The 18,488-nt window shown below is 41.0% G+C and overlaps 1 protein-coding gene across 1 annotated transcript in view; it reads right to left on the bottom strand.

The window, feature by feature from the left end:
• The window catches only part of DHX34 (DExH-box helicase 34), a 403,223-nt gene that overhangs the window by 161,800 nt on the left and 222,935 nt on the right, over nucleotides 1-18,488 (bottom strand). Inside the window, exons 8-10 of the mRNA XM_085625635.1 lie at nucleotides 12,403-12,577; nucleotides 10,196-10,389; nucleotides 1,728-1,829 (exon numbers count right to left, since the gene is read on the bottom strand). Coding sequence (XP_085481761.1) covers nucleotides 1,728-1,829; nucleotides 10,196-10,389; nucleotides 12,403-12,577 — 471 coding nt within the window. The remainder of the gene's footprint in view (nucleotides 1-1,727; nucleotides 1,830-10,195; nucleotides 10,390-12,402; nucleotides 12,578-18,488) is intronic.

The following is an 18,488-nucleotide window of genomic DNA, read 5'->3' as shown; positions in this document are numbered from 1 at the left end:
ATCCCCATTCTGGCATACAGAAGCGAGGCTTTAAGGGGCAGAGACTCAATCAGTCTGGACACAACAATCCCAAAAATGTATAAGCAAATTTTCCAGCTATCCCCCATTACACCTCACCAGCCTGGATCTGGCTGGAGTTTGGGCGAAAAAACAGTCCTTTGCCAGGCATGCATCTTTTGCCATAATCTGCACAAGCTTAAATCCGCAGATGAGAACACAATAAACTACCACACACTGGAAGATCATGATCACCAGAGAGAGATTACCTTGGTGAAACGATTGATCTGTTTGGGCTAGCAGATCTATGCCCGGCAGCGGCAAGCCATGTAATGTTTAAAAGAGCCGTAAATAAGAAGTCTAATATAGTATCTTCACTAGAAGATAGGGCCTCCTTAGAAAAACGCTCCCATGCCTGGTCAATATTAAACAGCTACCATAATCTGAATCCACAGCAATACCTGGGAGAGGTTCTAAATTGCAGGCTTAAAGGCAAATACTTGAAATATGGCTTTGGGATCCTACCCTCGAACCCTCATGAAAAGCCCTGGCAGAGAGGTGAAGGGACTGCAACCTGTAGACTATGCGGCCTAGCGGTTGCGGATTTGATACACATTATAAGCCTCTGTAAATCTACTTTAAGCTTACGTCCATGATGGCTGCAACTTCTCTGGAACCAGTTAGGGGTGCACACTTGCAGACAAGCCATACTGGTTTGCCTCAACGCAGCTGACCAGAAGCTAATCTCCCGGACAGTAAAATATCTCCAAGGAGTGGGGTGGTTTCTGACACTTAGCAGCTGGCTATGATATGAATCAATACACCCCCCTTTTTGCATTTGGTCTGTGCATATAGTAATCATTTTAACCGTAACACAGTGTTTTTAACATTTGTATCCTTGCCTACTGTTATAATTTTTAACTAATGTATTGTTCTCATTTTGTATTTGCACTTTTGCACACTGAACTGACTATAGCCAGTTTACAGCTCTTTTACACTTGCATTTTGCACATTGTAAATATTTAATTAATCTAACTGCTGAACAATCTGTTGTGGACTACAATGCAGCCTTCCTCATTCCCTCTTAAAGGAGGCCTACCACAATCCTCAGCAATATTTAGCTTCCATTGGCAGATGACTAATCAAATTGCACTATGATAGATAGGATGGTGATATGCCTTGCTAACTCACTAGAATAGATCTGGTCCACCCACAGCAAATGTACATTGCTGCCCATCTGAAGGCTAAGCTAAAAATGTTTTTGCCAAAGATTCTTTTACTTCCAAAGCTCGTCCAACTGGAACACTTTCCTGCTGCATCATTATTGCGAACATGAGTGGCTCGAGTTCAGAAGAAGGCTGAAAATATACTTGCTCCATACTGCATACAGATGCTGGGCTACAGAAGTTCCTCAGCATCAAGACAATGTACCCAATGTCAGTCACCCTGCCAACCCTAGTTACCCTTTTCTTTTTTCAGAGTTAATATGGTGGAGCAAGGACTTTACATAGGAAAGCATATACAATAAAATTGACCATTGCTGGGAAATCAGGTACCTTTCCACAGCAGGATTAAGGATGAAATTAGAAATCCAGCAACTGGAAACAAGGGCATAAAACATTACCATCTTTCATATGCAGTCAACCTGGCATTTCAGTTTACCACTTAGTATTATATAGAGGTTCAGAGGAAAACACTTTGAGTTTCCATTTTAAATGCATCTTTCCCACCTTAAACTGGCGTCTCAAGTTCGCAATTTCATATAATCTCTGCTCTTCCAGGCCTCGTCGTCGGCACCATTTTCTTGAATTGCAGCCTCTGTCTGATTTAATCTGTATAAGAAACACATACAGAGACATATTCTGAGAAAAGTAAAGTACTTTCTTTATCAATGTATGATTCTTACTCTCAGATGATGAGAGCCTCCTATCGGCCCTATTGGGAAGGGAATGTCCCTGTATGGTAAATGAGCATTTACCCCTGCCCTGACTGCCCAACTGAATGTGAAACTGCTATTCTAACTCTGTCTGGCCGTGGCGTCAGACTAATCTAGCATGTGTGCAGAAGCCTAGGTCTGTCCCTGAAAATGCTACTTCCAGAACAGTTTAGTGACCTGGAGGGGGCTACAAAGCATGCCCTCAGAACAGTTACAGGGCTATGCTACTTCCAGAACTGTTCTGTGACCTGGAGGGGGCTACAAAGCATGCCCTCAGAGCAGGTACAGGGCTATGCTACTTCCAGAACTGTTCTGTCACTTGGAGGGGGCTACAAAGCATGCCCTCAGAGCAGGTACAGGGCTATGCTACTTCCAGAACTATTCTGTGACCTGGAGGGGGCTACAAAGCATGCCCTCAGAGTAGGTACAGGGCCACTGTCCATGCCCTGAGTAAGTCACATATACGATGGTGACAGCGAACCACATTTTGTAGATAATTAGTGTGATCCGACCTTGTTATCTGTGTCACAACAGTGCTGTCTACTGACTTCCTCTTGTGTAAAGTTATGCTGTTATGTGAACCCCTTTAAGCTGACAATACCCATATGTGTCAAGTATGCACATAAGCAGAGTGTATAGCATTTGTATGGTAGAGGGACTCTGTGTAGAGAGAAAAGTCATTTTAGATGGCCCCTAGTTAGGCATGTACAATATGGAGGATGGGAACAGATTCTCCAGACAGTGGAAGTGTATTACCTACATTTCTGTGGCTGGAGGGTGGAGGCTCAGAACTGAAGTGAAGCAAGACAAGGCATCTATTAGAAATTCAATGAGCTTATATAGAGGCATTTAGGTATTTAACCTCACTGGTGCAAGTAATGTACCTTCTCAAAGCATAGGACCCAGATAACAGCAATCACTGGTATGCTATGTTTTTGTTGAATCTCTTGAACTGCTGGTTATATATTGGCTGCACTGATATGTAATAATGTGTCACAGCCCTTTTGTTTGTACTGTAATAAAGTATGATTACTATAATAAGAAGGAAAAGTGAAACCGATGAAAAAAACACAGTAGCGGTGCATTAGAACTGCAACGTTGTAGTTCCCTTTCGAATTTCGTATACTCTCTTGAGTTGGATGCACTATGTATCATCGTACAAGCCATATTTTATGATTTCAATGAAGTGATAAATCAATGAGTTGACAGTTTTGTAATACTATCAGTGTATGTGTCAGATGGCCATTTTCATAATACGTTGATAGGGATGGAATTGCCAATTACTTATCCTGACATGTATTACTATACAAACTAGAGGAGTTCCTTTGTGACCTCATAGTCGGTTAGAGGATTTATGACTGGTGATGTTGGTATTCACAGCACACATTACGTTTGCTGAGATAAAATGTGATACTTTGATCAGTATGAAATTAATAGAGATGTTGAAACCAGAAAAACAATGAGAGCCTTGTTAGTAATGGCTGCTAATTAGTTCTTTCCGAGCTCTACCATTCGGTAGATGGCAGGGTTGAGAGATATGACTGCAGGTGGGGCTTGTTGTTTTGTCTGTCCTCAATTACTGCTTCATAAAGGCTGAGGACAGACAGAGAACTCATGCTTCATTGTGCTTTTGTTTGGATGGTTCCGCTTGGAACCAGCATCAATCCTACCTGCAGTGAGAGCAATCAGCCTGCACAAAGGCTGGGTCTGAGGAACAGCCAAAGAGGGACTTTTCACAAGGAACCAATCCAGACCAGTTCTGAAACCTTAGACAGTGGATCCACATCCTCTGTCTAGAAAATGTGTAAAAAAAAAAAAAGCAGGATCCAAACCACACAATTTTGTTCTAGTTCTAAGTTCTTCATGAGCAAGAAAGAGAGTTCTCCATAGAATACTAAAAATACTGTGCTGTGACCAGGGCTCAGTGTCTGCATTAAAGCCAGTCTTCTAGAGATGACGGGCATCACCTGAAGCCTGCCTTTTCTGGTGGAAGAGCAGAAGGTCTGACAAGAGCCTAGATGCCTGCCTACTGAGAGGTCAAAAAAGTGTGCTTGACCTTTCAAGGAGAAGCCCAACAATGTGCCACAAAAAGCGAGCAACTATGGGAGAGAATAGCCAGAAGCAACCGGTGTGTGACGGGGTCCCCCGGGCTCTCTTAGCAGTTTCTGGTGTGAATCACATCAAGCCTTCTAAATAGTGCCAAGCATCATATGTGCTTTACAAATCAACCCGCCCAATAGTGGAGAGACTGGTGTAGTCTCTGTCTAAATACTTCGTCATCGGAGTGGAAGCCCCGTTCGGCTCGGAAGCCGAACTTGCCTACCCTGTGATCTGTCTGCACCTGATCTAGGGAGGCTTCAACTAAAAAAACACGAGAGCCACCATATCAAAATCTCATCAAGTACAGACCAGAGGGATACCATGGTGCCTAAAACTGTAGGTGGTGCCTGAGAGTGAGGAAGCAGATCGAGGTCTCCAAAACAAATGTAAGGCTTTACCAAGTGAAAGCAAAGAGGTGAAAGTGAATTTAACTACATTGAGATCTAAACTCTGTTTCGTATAATGATATTAGGGTTCTAGCTTTCATCAATATCTCAATATCATCTAGTAATATTTTTTTATATTCAACGCTCTTGCAAAAATCTACATCCACTGTGTGTCAAAGGAAGTAATGTGGATATTATCACCTTCAGCCATCCAAAAATAAAAGTTTTGAATAAACAGCAGGGGGATATTCTTCAGCGAGTCAGCGCATTATACCCCTCATAAAGGGACGAGTTTTAACCTGTAGGAAACCCGAACGTCTGGGCAAGCATAAGTTAAAAGTATAGGCTCAGACAGACAAATGAGACTAATACGGAGTTTTACACATGACGCTTATTACATGTTTACAGATCACTGGGAGTTTTTTTGAAAGACATTGACGGGATTAGCCGACCCCAGGGTCTACCGTTAGCTAGAGATAAAATGGCAAGGGGGAGAGTGTGATGATATAACAAACATAACATTAATGTAAAAGAAATAATGGTGTGCCCTTTGGTAACTGATTTTATTTAGATTCTTTTTCGAATCTGTAAAAAGATAAGGATATGTTAATGAAATAAACTGAATATTTTTAGAATGGAAATGTGATTAGATTTTGCAATACTGATGTTTTCCTCTCTTCCTTATAATACAAAGAGACAGACGTACTCCTTTAATCCCCTATAATTACAACACATGCATGACAAAACGTTTCTTAGTTGGAGTTTGGTATGGATACAGAGTGAACAGGATGAGAAAGGAGAATTAATAATATGCATGTACTATACAAGAAATTATAATTATTTATGCCTACTGTATTACACAATGTAAAATATGTCTCTCCTTGTTTTCTAAAGCTTTGATAACAATTAAAATCATATTCAGTGCGCATGTCCTAAACAGAAGGTGGGGTAAACCAAGAAACTACTGAAACACTGCATCACCAGTTTTTGGGGTTATATTGTCAATGCTGTATACATTTTTAGTGCAATATGAAATGAGTATTGGGCTGTACAATATTGCGATTGTTGAATACACTCATTATTATCAATTTTATGAAAACGTTTATGATGTAATGTTAAATTTGTTTTGGGAAGGAGTGTTTATATATTTTTAATGAATTTATTACATTTTTTTTTCGATATACAGAGATGGTTAACAAGGAATGAGATTATAGGTGATCAAATACAGATTAAATAATAAGCGTAGGTCATCACATTGGGGAGATTTTATGTTTGTTTGGTGTTAAAACCCCTGTGGCATTTGTATGTGAGGGGTTGCTCCCTGTATTTTGACTTGATATTCTTGCATATTTTTGCATATGCCTTTGTATCCTCGTCTGAATGGCAAATAATACATAACCGCCTAGAACAATTGAATCACCCTTCTAGGAAAGGGGATGTAATATAGATCCCGCCACTGACTCTAGAATGACAGTAAGCTGAAAGTCATCTGAGTAAACATGTGTCTGAATCCTTGGCTACCAAGAAGAAGCATACTTCGACAAGGCCCAGGGAAGACAGTTGTGAGCAGGTGCCCCACCTGTTCTTACATTCCACAGACACTTCTCCACGTTCATATGAAAAAATACCTTGAGCTCGAGGGGCGCAAGACAGGCTACTGTTATAGAAAAGGCATTATATGTTTTCTCACATGCTTGGTCCACCTACAGATGGCTAATGTTAGCCATACACTTACCAATGTAAAAATGCATGAATAACCTAATGTGTTGACTTGATTGAAATCATTAGGACCTTAAAATGCCTTTGATTGTGAGCTTTACATATTTCATAAACCTTTTCTATTTTTCATTGTACAAATTCTTTTATTTCCGAACCTGTTTACGATTAACCATTGTTTACTTTTTTATCTTGAGTCTGGACTCCTATTTAAGATATGTATTTGATAACTGTTTAACTTGAGCTCTCACAGCTTTTTGTTTATATTTAAGATCTCTTCTGTACCAAAGATTATTCTTTCTACTGGATGTGCTCCTTATACCATAAAACTTCACAAGCAAAACGTCTGACACTACAAATACAAAACTCTTTGATCACTGAACCACCAGAGTCATCATGATTGTGCCTGAGATATCAAGGGACATAAAGTCAGCTTGCATGCCCTTCCATTTCATTAATTCTTCTTCGATCTTTAAACTTAACTTAGTTATTTCATTTGTGCCATATCTGTCAAATATCCAGCAGCGTTTGCGCTTCTACTTTTCTACAAGCGGGTTTAAAGAGGATCGTTTGTGGAAAGCACTTACTTTCCAGATTTGTGCATATAGAAAATTCACCAATCAGCATGAACAGAGGTGGAAAAACGAAAACATAATCCCAGATTGCCTATCTAGTAGTAGAAATGAGCATGCATTTGCAAGGGTATGTCAGACAGTATGTTTATATAATGTTTTTTCATTGTACCCTTGCAATAAGCCCAGAATGTTACTGTCTTCAGGATCGTGTCCTTGGATTACTTGTAAACAGGAGGATATACATATTTTCCAGTCAATTTTATCTGAATATTCACCCAATGTGAGGACCCATTAAGTTTATTTTGAAGTAACCATCAATAATCATGCTCACATGATAATCCATTAGTTTAATAGATTCTAATACCGAAAAGAACTGCCCTATTATGGCTTTCCTGACTAAGTGAAAAGGAATAGGGTACACATTAATCAATCACATCTGAAAGGCACCATTATGCCCTGAACAGTTCTCGTTAAGGAACACTTGCATTTCATTGGGCATTAAAGGAACTGAACAGCTTTGTTTTCCACAGATGTAGTCCCATAGATTGATAAACCCCTAGCAGGAGAGCCATAAATATTGGAATGTTTAGAAGGAGTTGCAAATCCCTTAAACTCATGGGAAGGTAAAGTATCTAGAACTGGTAGTTTTCATATTCCAGAAAATCAATACAATTTTGAAATTGATGTAGTCCTACAACACTTCACGACTTACAAGAATTTGGATGTGGTGCTCAGCAAGAACCAACACATTCTTTCCCAAAGCTGTCACCGCCCAGAATAAGCTTTCTTTGCTTCTTTATGATGGACCAATGTCATGATTTTTTGTTTGCATCTGATTAAATCACAACAGATTTGCAGCACAGTAGCTGAGCAGTTAATATCCCTAAAACTAGCGCTCTCCTTAAAACTGCTGTCAATATTCCTAACCTCCTCCCGCCTGTTTGTACGCCCTGCTGAAGTCACCCCAATAGCAGGGCATCTCTCTCTCCATAGAGGCTCGATAACAATTTCCCAGGCATAAAAGGTACTAAAACTGTTACAATCGCAATTTCATTGGTAGCCAAGGTTACTACTGTTTTTTATTCAGTAGAGCTTGCACCTACTATACATATATCCTTATCTGATGTGCAAGTTCTCCAACTTATTGCGACAAGCAAATAATATTCCCTCTATTAATAATAAGTCATGGGGGGCTTTTAGAGTTGTACACGCCCATAAAGAAAAATTGATTATTTTGCTCCCCCCAAAAAACACCATCCTTTTCTGAGCTACTTCTCTGGAATGGATTCTCTGACTACTCTAGAGGACTTTCTTTAATGTTTGCAAGACAAGATATAAGTTGCTAGTGAAGCAGGCACTCTGTTTGACTACTACATTCTATTTTAACAAGTGTCATACCATACAATGTTCTACTGGATAGTGAAGATACGTCATTTTCTATGGAATGTGAGGTGGCTGTCCTTTGTGTATCCTCAATGTCTTTATTGCATCCTGAAGATATAAAGCGTCCGGAGACAGATTACTTGGACCGGAGTTTAAGTTGTCTGTTAACGTATTTTGCAGCCCTCCTTCATTCTACATGCATTGCAAGCTCATGCTATCAACCGAGTTAGTTGACCTTTGAACACCATAGGGGATGTGGCTGAATCTATATCACTTTACTCAGAATATGGTACTTCTGTGAGTTCTATTTTAGTATTGTTCTTAACACTGTTATCCTTGAAGAGGGAAATACTTTAGATGATGCCTTATTAGGTTTATTAACCCCTGCCAAAAATGGAATAAAAGTAGACAATATTTTTGAGTTTGCCAGCTTTCTCAGCTGAAATGAGGACTGTGGAAAACCGTATGCTAAAATCTCCTGAGACGCTGTTTCAAGGTGGTCATTCATAAATTAGAAAATATTAATGTCAGTCATGTATCCCTGCATTTCAAACTATGCACCAAGCCAAATGGCAAGATAGTATGAAAACCAGGTACATACAGAAATATATAACATGAAATATATACACAAATTACTCTTCTGTTTCTGTGTATATAAGCAAGAACGCATACATTACATTGAGAGTTTTCTATGATTTGGTCTCACTGGGATGCAGACATAGATATTCTTAAAATCCAAGAAGCCCAGGAAAAATCTTGGGATTCTCAGCTTATTTTGAAATTTATTTTCAATGTGGTTTGCCTGCTTTTTAAAGTGAGTCCGGGGATTTAAGCAAACTGCTATTATTGTCTCTGGTTGTTTAAATCTTCACAACTCAAACAATTAAATAGCATTTTACACATGTTAGTCAAAAGTGATATGTCACTCAAAAAATCCTTTGATGGATGCCGATCCCACCTTAATAACTTGAGATCTGTAATGGGGGAAATACATTTTGTATCAGGAAATATCAGAAGCTGTTCCCAAGACAGTAAACACTGAACAATTCTCTGAAGAATGACGTGCTGAAACTACTGCTGAAGAAGAATCAAAATGGATGTCTGACATCTCCTCTAGACCTGGTGGTAGACTTGGTGACTTTGAAATTTAATGAGGGCTTGGAATAACTGAATACCATTAATTGGGTCATCATTACACCTGTTATTTACACCACCTCTAAATGGCAGAGATGTGGTATGTAGCACAATGTAAAGGAGGTTGTTACTATTAAAATCACAGAACAAAAGTGGGCATATATATGTCTGAAACTAAAGAGTCCAATCATATATTTACATGTGTAAACTACTACAGTTACAGGATCTACACCAGGTGTATCATACCCAAAAGTAAACAAGATTAATGTCCCTGGGCGCGTTGGAGTAATGTGGAAGAAGTTGCGAGGCAGAAGCTGATTGAATGCATTTGGCTGGCATGTTCCATGGGTTCGCTGATCATATATCAAGAGTTTACAATCTTAGAATTGTATTGATTATGCTAGCAGAAATGGCTATATGCCTTCCCAAGATCTGTACAAGATTAATTGGGGCAGTTCTGGTGACAGTCAACTGGAAAAAAAGCAATACACTTCATCTAAGCCACGGTACTGACAGTAAAAGATTGACTGACAGAGTTCACCAATCACAATATGCTGGAAGGTACAACACACAAAGTACAAACACAATAGATAGCTGGGTCTGTTTAGAACATACTTGCTCCTTTGAAGCAACTGAGTAATGAACTTTTTAAAAATAATCAAGTGGTCTATAGATTAGTTAGTGGTACTGTAGGAAGTACAAAATGTGCAAACAATTTAAGGAAAATGCAAAGGAGTATACCGGTAGAGAGACAGGAAACAATTTTGAAGAAATTTTAACTCAAGTAAACTGTACTCAAATCAACTGGGAGCTACATAGCTCCAACTAAAATCAAAAGATATATGCACCCAATTCATAACTTTCAGAAAGTGGAAAACATTTATAGGCCCTGCTCTAGACACCCTTAAAAGCAATACAAATTTCTTAGGATGCTGTTGACTTAAAACAGTTGATATGGACAACATTACCTGCACCCACTCGTTGAAGGCATTGAGCAGCATGAAAGGATCTCCATGCTCACTCTCCAAAGGTTTTCTGGCAGTACCGCAGTCTGGGTTGTTCTGTGCACTTCGAAGAAATGGGGACTGAACACTTAGAGCAGCTGCAATGGTGAGCACCGGCTCTACTAGACTAAAGAGTGAGCCTAGAATCAGCATCTTTCCTGCAAACACAAACAGCTTAATAGGGAAAGAAAGGAAATGATTCCTGTAAAACATAATGGAAGGCATACAACACCGAATGATTTATTTTCAGTTATATCAATTTCTTTATCGTTCTGTCTACTTCACTTTTTGTGTGTTGCTACTCTCATATTGAGTAATATTGCATCACCTCAATTACAAAGATGTACGGTCTGGTGGCTTCGGAACCTGGATAACTGGGTTCTAATCCCAGCTTTTGTCACTTGCTTAATGTTTATCTAATTTTTAGCTGATCACTAAATCTCAATTTGCCTTAAAAAAAAGTGTACGGTAATGTAATTATACACATATGTAATGGAATTGTGCATTTCAAAATGTGCTAAGCCACACGTGTTGTACACGTTCTTGAATCGACTTCCATCCACCCCTCCTCCGAATAATAGGCGGTGCTCTTTTGCTCTACAGCTAAATTTGCATGATATAAATAGCAAAATAAAAATATAAGACATATCTTGCTATATTTTTACAATGAAGGGTCCATAAAAGTTTAAGACTATTCAGAGCCAGATCTTCCACTTTTTTCTCTGACATATTTTAAGGAAAAAGTGTACATGGCTGCTCAGGCAAGGATTTGGAAAACTGTCCCATTGCAACACCTTTCTCTAATGTGTATTCCTCTTTTTATGGAGTTTTCAACTTTCTGTTAATACCAACTGGTTAGTTACTACCTGCGGCCACATAAGCTGCTAGTTGACAATGTAAAAATCCAACAAAACGTTACTACCATTTTGCATATGATTTAGTCCCATCTCATGGACTCGTGCTGCATTACTGACATCAATTCATATAACTCTCATTTTGAACATGCATACATTTTGGAGGTTCTTTGATTTTTGTTTGTTGAAGCTTACACTTTCTGCCCTGTGTTTGGTCTCTGCTAATATGCTAATACATTAGGTTGTTAGAGGTATCAGAATTTCTACATGTTGCTTGGTTATACTCAAAAGTAAAGGGAGTTTAGGGAAGAGGTGCTGGTCAAATTGCATTCTGTTTCTGGGACTAACTGCACTACACATAACACAATGGTTGTATGACTGGTGCAAAAGCAAGAAAAGGAAAACTTGGACATGAGTTTGCAATACTATGGTATCTAATGCCCAACAGAAGGACTTCCAACCATCCACCGGTTTTAACTGCTCAGGCTGCAAAGAAATAACTTTTTAGACTTTATATACGATTGGGCCGCAGCAAAGAGGAGACAGCTGAACTTAACTAGAACAAATGAGAAGCTCATAAAAGAACCATAGAACTGGAGAATGCCACTTCAGGGTTTGTGGGGACACATACTGCCCTGATTGAGAGAAACAACAAGCAGGTGAATATACGACATTACATCGCGGTGTTTACACCGCGATACCTTTACAACGCAGGCATTACAGACTTGCGCTGGACTTGGGAATAGTATGATTTACTATTCCAACTCCAACCCACGTTACAGTAGGGAAGGTGATGTAATAGTAAATCATACTATTCCTTAGCTTAGAGCGCCATCCGGCGTAAGTCATTGTAATGACTTGCGTTGTAATACCCGCGTTGTAAATGTATTGCGGTGTAAACACCGAGATGTAACCGATGTTTCCCCAAGCAGGTAGTTCAAAAGAGCAATATGTTTGGATACTCTTTAAAGTCAGAAGTCAATCCAATCCAAGCTTCTGTATAGACCAATGGTTTCAGGAATTGCTCACTTAGCAAGTACAATGTAGCTGGACATACTGATCATCAGAGTACAAATCTGGAAGTCTATAATGTATATGCCAACTTTGTGTAGAAAAGATCTGAGCAGTACGTACTGCAGCCTAATTTGTATTCATGATCTGACATACATGTTATATGGCATTATGTAAGCTTGTATAGGTTCTCCATCATAACATATGATATGTTAAACAATTAAAAAGTGCCATAAATGAAGGGATCCTATTGTGTGATGGTATCAATGAACAGATCAGCCATGGATTGAGACACACATTACTCACCTACAACAACATCCACAGGTAATTGTGCAAGCAAGTTTCCAATGGGTGTGAGTTCTTCAGATTCATCAAGTGCTCCTTGGTCTCGCAGGTAGTGAATTGCAGTTTCCAGGCTAGACATGGGTGGCTGCTCAATGAAAGGGAATATTCGAGGATTGCCCAAGCCCATACTTTTCATCTGCAATCAATATATACAGAAAGCATTTAGGCAGTATGTATATGACTGATACCAACATGCATGTACAGTGGACAGGTTCCACATGACATTTCGCTGGATGTAAATAATTGCAGGTCAACAACTTTATTTTATTCTTTACTGCAGGTCTGGGGCCACAGGTACCAACCAAAGCATATTTGTGATAATTTGCAAAAGCCTTGTTCACAATGTGCAGTAGATATGAAAAGGTACAACATTATAACAAATGCTAGTACAGGGCTGCATTATAGGCAGTATAGAGACTATCAAATGGATTTTACCAACTCCTATTCTCATATATTTAGCACAAAGACTGCAAATAATAAAGGAAATAATCGCAAAATAGCACATAGAGCAAATCTTTAGTTAGTCAATCAGCCTAAGTCCAGTAGTCCTGAAAATTGGCATGGAGGGATTTTGGAGTTGACTATCGTTTTGTTGTTATGTGGGATGCCTAGTTCATGACCCGCAAGCCACCAGGGAACAGTGTCAGAACATCAAATACTGCTCCACCTGTGAAGGAGGTGGCGTGGTCCAGTAATGGAGGGTTTCAAGAGGGTGCCGCAGATACTTCTTTGATGATGGACAGTCTGCCCTACAATGCCATTGTACATGCCAGAAATGACTGAGGATGAAATCGTGGTCCGGTACAATGTGTCCTTTCATACCAGCACCACAGACACTAGCACTCTGGTGGTTGGGGTTACAAGAAAAAAAAAGGTCATCAGTGGCATGGGGTACATGGAACACTAGTGCAAGGAACTTGTAGGGAGGTCGACAAAAAGGTCCTACCTCTCAGCCATTTTGAAGGATTCTTGAAGTTGAATGAATAGTTAAGGGTACTCTCTGAAAAAATCATTGTATGCCACAAAAGATGGTGGGTTTCTTGCATCAGGGGTAAGGCCCTTTCCTGTCACTGAAGCATCTTATGAGTCGGCAGCTTGGTTACAATAAAGCTTTCTTGACCACTCATTTTTTCTGAACTACAATCTACCTATATCGCAGATACATAACCTTATCATACCACATGATTGATTCTATTTTGGGTACCTGTATTGCCCTGAACCCATACCTGCCTAGTAAGTCATGCAAGACTAGCAGATCCACATATTTCTGTAACTCATTAGCCTAGGAAGAATCCTAGAAACATGTCAGATCACTGCTGCTGGTTCCTGCTTGGTAGAAGAAAAACTGAACTGCCTAGAGAGGAACAAGCTGTGTGACCTGGATGCCAATCACAAGGCCCAGCTGACTCAGATCTGCATGGAAAAAACCTCTAGGAGTGAGTCTGCCTAGAATATCACAAGAACCTGCAGCTCAGCTCACCGTGATTTTACCCAGAAAACTAAGCCTTTTGTATGCATCACTTAAGTATGTTCCAGAAAAACCAATGGGCTGTGCATCCTAACGGGCCACCACTATCTTCTTCGACCTGCCCATGTATACCCATTCTACTCCTTCCTCTGGGAGTGACCACCTTCGGTCAGTGAGACTGATTGTGGTCTGAAGAATTTCTTAGAAGTTTCCCTTTAGTTTATGGGAACTTGTATTGCAAATTTCTGAGCTTGAAAGGCATTTTAGAGTTGTGCCTCCTTTTACGATAGATTACTGGTGAACGTTTCATTGGCCATGTCTGGTCAAGCCTATCTTGACACCACTATCCTACAAATATGGCCCCAGGTTTACTTAAGTTTAAAGATCTGGAGACACTCTACCTTAATCGACTGTACCCTTATTCCCATTAGGCTCCAACCAGTTCCGTGGGTGCCCCCACCCCTATGTTTGCAAGGTGTGTAGACCTTTGAATGCCAAACACGAGAACCAGCCCCAGTTCCCAGAAACCACAGGCATCCCGCAAACCCCTCTCTCCCCTGGAGGCAACTCCTTACCTGCTGGTGTTCAATAACATACCTCCTCTAAAGCGTTCTCAAAGTGGGAATTATTCTCATCCAAAAAAACTAATCTGTCCATCGCTTAATTGCAAACTGTAAAATCAACAAGAACATTTTTTACGTTTCATGCAGATACCAATATGGTAGGAAGGGGTGGCTGGGTGGTAAAGTTGAAAAAGCCAGCATTAGGTGACAATTTTTTTAACCAAATGTTATTGGGCTCTCTGTTTTAGGTACATTACAAGAAGGCACATCCTGCAGCAATTGATACATCGCTAAGAAAGTAGGTGAAGTAACAATCAAATACAACTTTACAAAACAATGGAATGCCTAGTAGCATGAGGTGAGTCATGAAAATGAAGACGTAAAGGTGCCAGGGTCTGGGTACACTCACCAACAGGTCATTCACCTCCCACCAAGGAACTCCACCTAGGGCTAAGGCTGTGTGATAGATTGCACTAAACAGGAGTGTCGTCTTTTAAGTTACTTTTCAATGAAAGTGTCAATTCATCCCACATGGAAATAATGGGATGTTTGCAGTCTGCAGGCCTCTTCACGGCATAGGGATGCGGCCTCTGTCTCTGCCCACTGAATCACTGTGTCATGCTACTGAATAATTCTGGGCATGGATGAAGCCTTCCACTTCATTGTGATTGTATGCCTAGCCAGGAGAAGGACCAAATCAAGGAGTCAGTCTCCCACCCCACCAGATTTCTGGTGTTTTTATATGCAACACGCTATTCAGTTTAATTCATGCTGACCAATAGTTTGTGAGGGAATTCTACAGACCTCAGTCCAGAAAGTCTGGGCCAGCTGACAATCCAAAACATATGAAGTATGTCGGAATTTGAGGTGTCCCATCAGGGGCAGTCTGATGTGACAGCACGTTAGAATTTATTAAGCCGAGCCTGGGGTCAGGTAAGCACTATGCAATATACAGTGTTGTCTGTGCCGATAGCATGCCTTATGGGAAACTGTGAGGATACGATACAAACATTGGCTGTCCCTTGAGCCTTTGCCTGAAGGGGCAGCCAATGTTTAGTTCCCACTTCTGGCGGAGTGTTGCTAAAAGGTCCACAGACCTGTCCGAGATAGCTGGACCAGCCAGGATATGAGTCTTCAGCCACACCCGAGGAAACAGTGCTTGAATTATTGGGTGCGAGGCTGGGTCGGTGTCAGTGATTCCTCAGACTCCACAACCAGTCCCCTAGGTTTTAAAAACTGTCCTGCCAAAAGGCCAGTTTGCTCTGACAGTGTACGAAAGCAAATCAGAACTCCATCACAGAAACAGTTACCTGTCCAACAGATCCCAGAGCCCCCTCATAGACCCGCAGCACAACGCACTGTGGCTCGTCAGAAACCACATATGCCCTTCAGGGAATCTCCGATACTAACGGTGTGACAGTTGAAGAGACCCGCAGGGCCCAGTGATAGCAACTATGGGCTGTACGCAGCAGTTTGTTTGGGGCCTTAGATGGGGCTGATTTAGGGATCACACAGCTCACGGGCAACGGGTAGAGCATCCAGTTCATCACCACCACACAATTTAGGCAATTTGCAGTCAGCCAGCTAGTGTGTGCCTTGGAGCACTGAAGCTGCACCGTCAAATAGTAATACTCAAATATCGGGGTCCCAAGTCTTCCCTGTTATGTGGGGAGCTGCAGTTCAACCAGGGCGAGTCTATACCACCCTTTGTTCTATATCAAGTCCCCCTATATGGTGTTCAGGGTACGAAATAAGCTGCGAGGAACTGGGATCATCACGTTAGTTGAGTAATATAGGAGACTCATTAACATTACCATTTTAGCAAGGGCAACACAGCCCTGTACTTGATGTATATTAATACATCATTGCATAGAGAAAGTCAGTGTGTAACTCTCTATTGTTCGGGATGCCCCAGTCTTTCCCCGACTGGCGGTAATGATTTGCCAAAGGGTCAATCGCCAGCGCAAATAGCACTGGTGAAAGTGGGCACCTCTGGCATGTGCACCGGCTGATGCAGAATAGGACGGAAATAAATTAGCCAATCTTAACCCTGGCAGATGGTTCCGAATAGAGTAGTCTAATCAATGTCAGCATCTTGTCGCCCAGCCTCACCCTGCGTAACACGGCAGACATTTAATTCCAATCAAGCATATTGAAGGCTTTTTCTAAATCTTGCACTAAACAGAGTAGGGTCAGTGAAGAGGGGTCTTCTCAGGCACATACCAGGTATAAAGCCGTTTTGGTAGTCATGGGCTAGGTCAGGCATGACCATCAGTAATCTCGCTGCTAAGATCTTACTCATAATCTCATTTTATAATCGCTACCCAGCAAGGCCAAAGTCCTGTAAGAAGTGACCTCAAGTGGGTCACACCCCGGCTTCGGGAGAGAGACCAAGAGAGCTTTGCGCATAGATTGTGGCAGTACTCGGAGGTGAATGCGGGGTTTTCCAATTCCGCCACCTACGGGAACAACATGTCTGCATAAATCCTATAAAATTTGATTGCCAGACCATCCATTGCAGGGGTTTTGCATGTTTGGAGAGTCACATATGGCACAATGGATCTCCAGTTCTGTAATTGGAAATTCTAACGATTCTCTAAGATCAGGAGGCAACACTGGCATGGTTATCACATGTAAAAAGTCAGTGCTGTTAAATTGCGGTGGAGAGCTATCAGGCCAATACATTGACATATAATGGGCGTATAAGCTGCATGGGTGGCTTGCTGAGAGTAAACTAAACTATCCGGGGGAAGGTGGACAGCAGCAGTGGGATCAGCAGTATAGTCCAGCTGAATCAGCCATACCGGTAATCTCCCAGACTTGTCCCCTCTGCATGTACACCGGCATGGTATGCCTTGTAATCGATGCAGTGCAAGGTCTAAATCAGTTGTGCATGACAGTCCCTTGTGTCTAATGACTCTTCTCTGGCAAATTCATCAACAACTGCATCCTTCTCCAAGCACATAAGGAGCCTTCAAGCTGACTTAGCTCACAGACAATCGTGCTGAATTCCCCAATGATTGTGTGTATACAATAACTCTGTATCACTATTTTATGCGCATCTCATTCCATGAAGCGGTGGAAGCAGTGTTACTATTTTCAGCAAAGTAATGGGTTATGGTTTCCTGAATAGTCTTGCAGAACGCTTGGTCCTCCAAGGCGGAAAGTTGTAAACTCCAAGCTGCGATCGGTGAGAGATCCCCCCCACCCCAGATGAGTTGCAGGAACAGGGGTTAATGATCATATGTGGTCCTGCCATGGTATTCTGCACGGGACACTAATAGCTGTGTGGCTCAGTGACATATGAAACACACAAAAGGTGATGAGAGGAATGCTGGCAATTGGTCTAACCACTGGCAATCGCTTGGAGTAGCATTCGAACCCATCGGTCTGTTGCTCACTGTGTCACCTCAGTTGGGTAGATACTGCTTTAGTTGGATCCAAACTGAGATGGCATGGTGCCCAAAACAACAATGGTAGGGATGTGGCCACATGTAGTTTGAGTTTTTTGCATCAGAATAATTAAAAGATTCACAATCATTGAAGATTTTGTTTAAAATAAAAGTTGATTAAAATAATTTCGTAAAAATAAGTAGTTATAAAAAAATGTAGGGAAAGGGATAAAAGTAGGTCCTAATGACCTCTGTGTCTAATATCACTGTACGACTGGAACCTGAAGAGAAATTGAAGCAGTTGACAGTTCAACATAGTGTTCTCTGGGGTTAAACAAGCAATGATTGCTTGTCTGCAGATATGTATTCATTGGTCTTTTAAGAATGTTTCCAAGAGCTTGCATCTTGCCTGCTTTAGTCTTGGGTAAATAGAAACTAGGTGGAAAAACCCTAGCCTGAGGGCGAGGGATTTCGGTTCATAAAGACAGTATAGGGGGCTCCAAAGTGGGGTGCAGTTTCAAGGTTTTATAGGTGTTGATCAGCATCCAGGCGTGTGATATTTTTGCCAGTGCCGACTTGTCCGTATGGAGAGATTTCGTCCTCACTGATTAATTCAATATATTT

Source organism: Triturus cristatus, chromosome 9 (assembly GCF_964204655.1).
Source record: "Triturus cristatus chromosome 9, aTriCri1.1, whole genome shotgun sequence".
Lineage (NCBI taxonomy): Eukaryota > Metazoa > Chordata > Amphibia > Caudata > Salamandridae > Triturus > Triturus cristatus.
The sequence above is the reverse complement of the archived record's forward strand: the minus strand, read 5'-3'. Positions and strand labels throughout refer to the sequence as shown.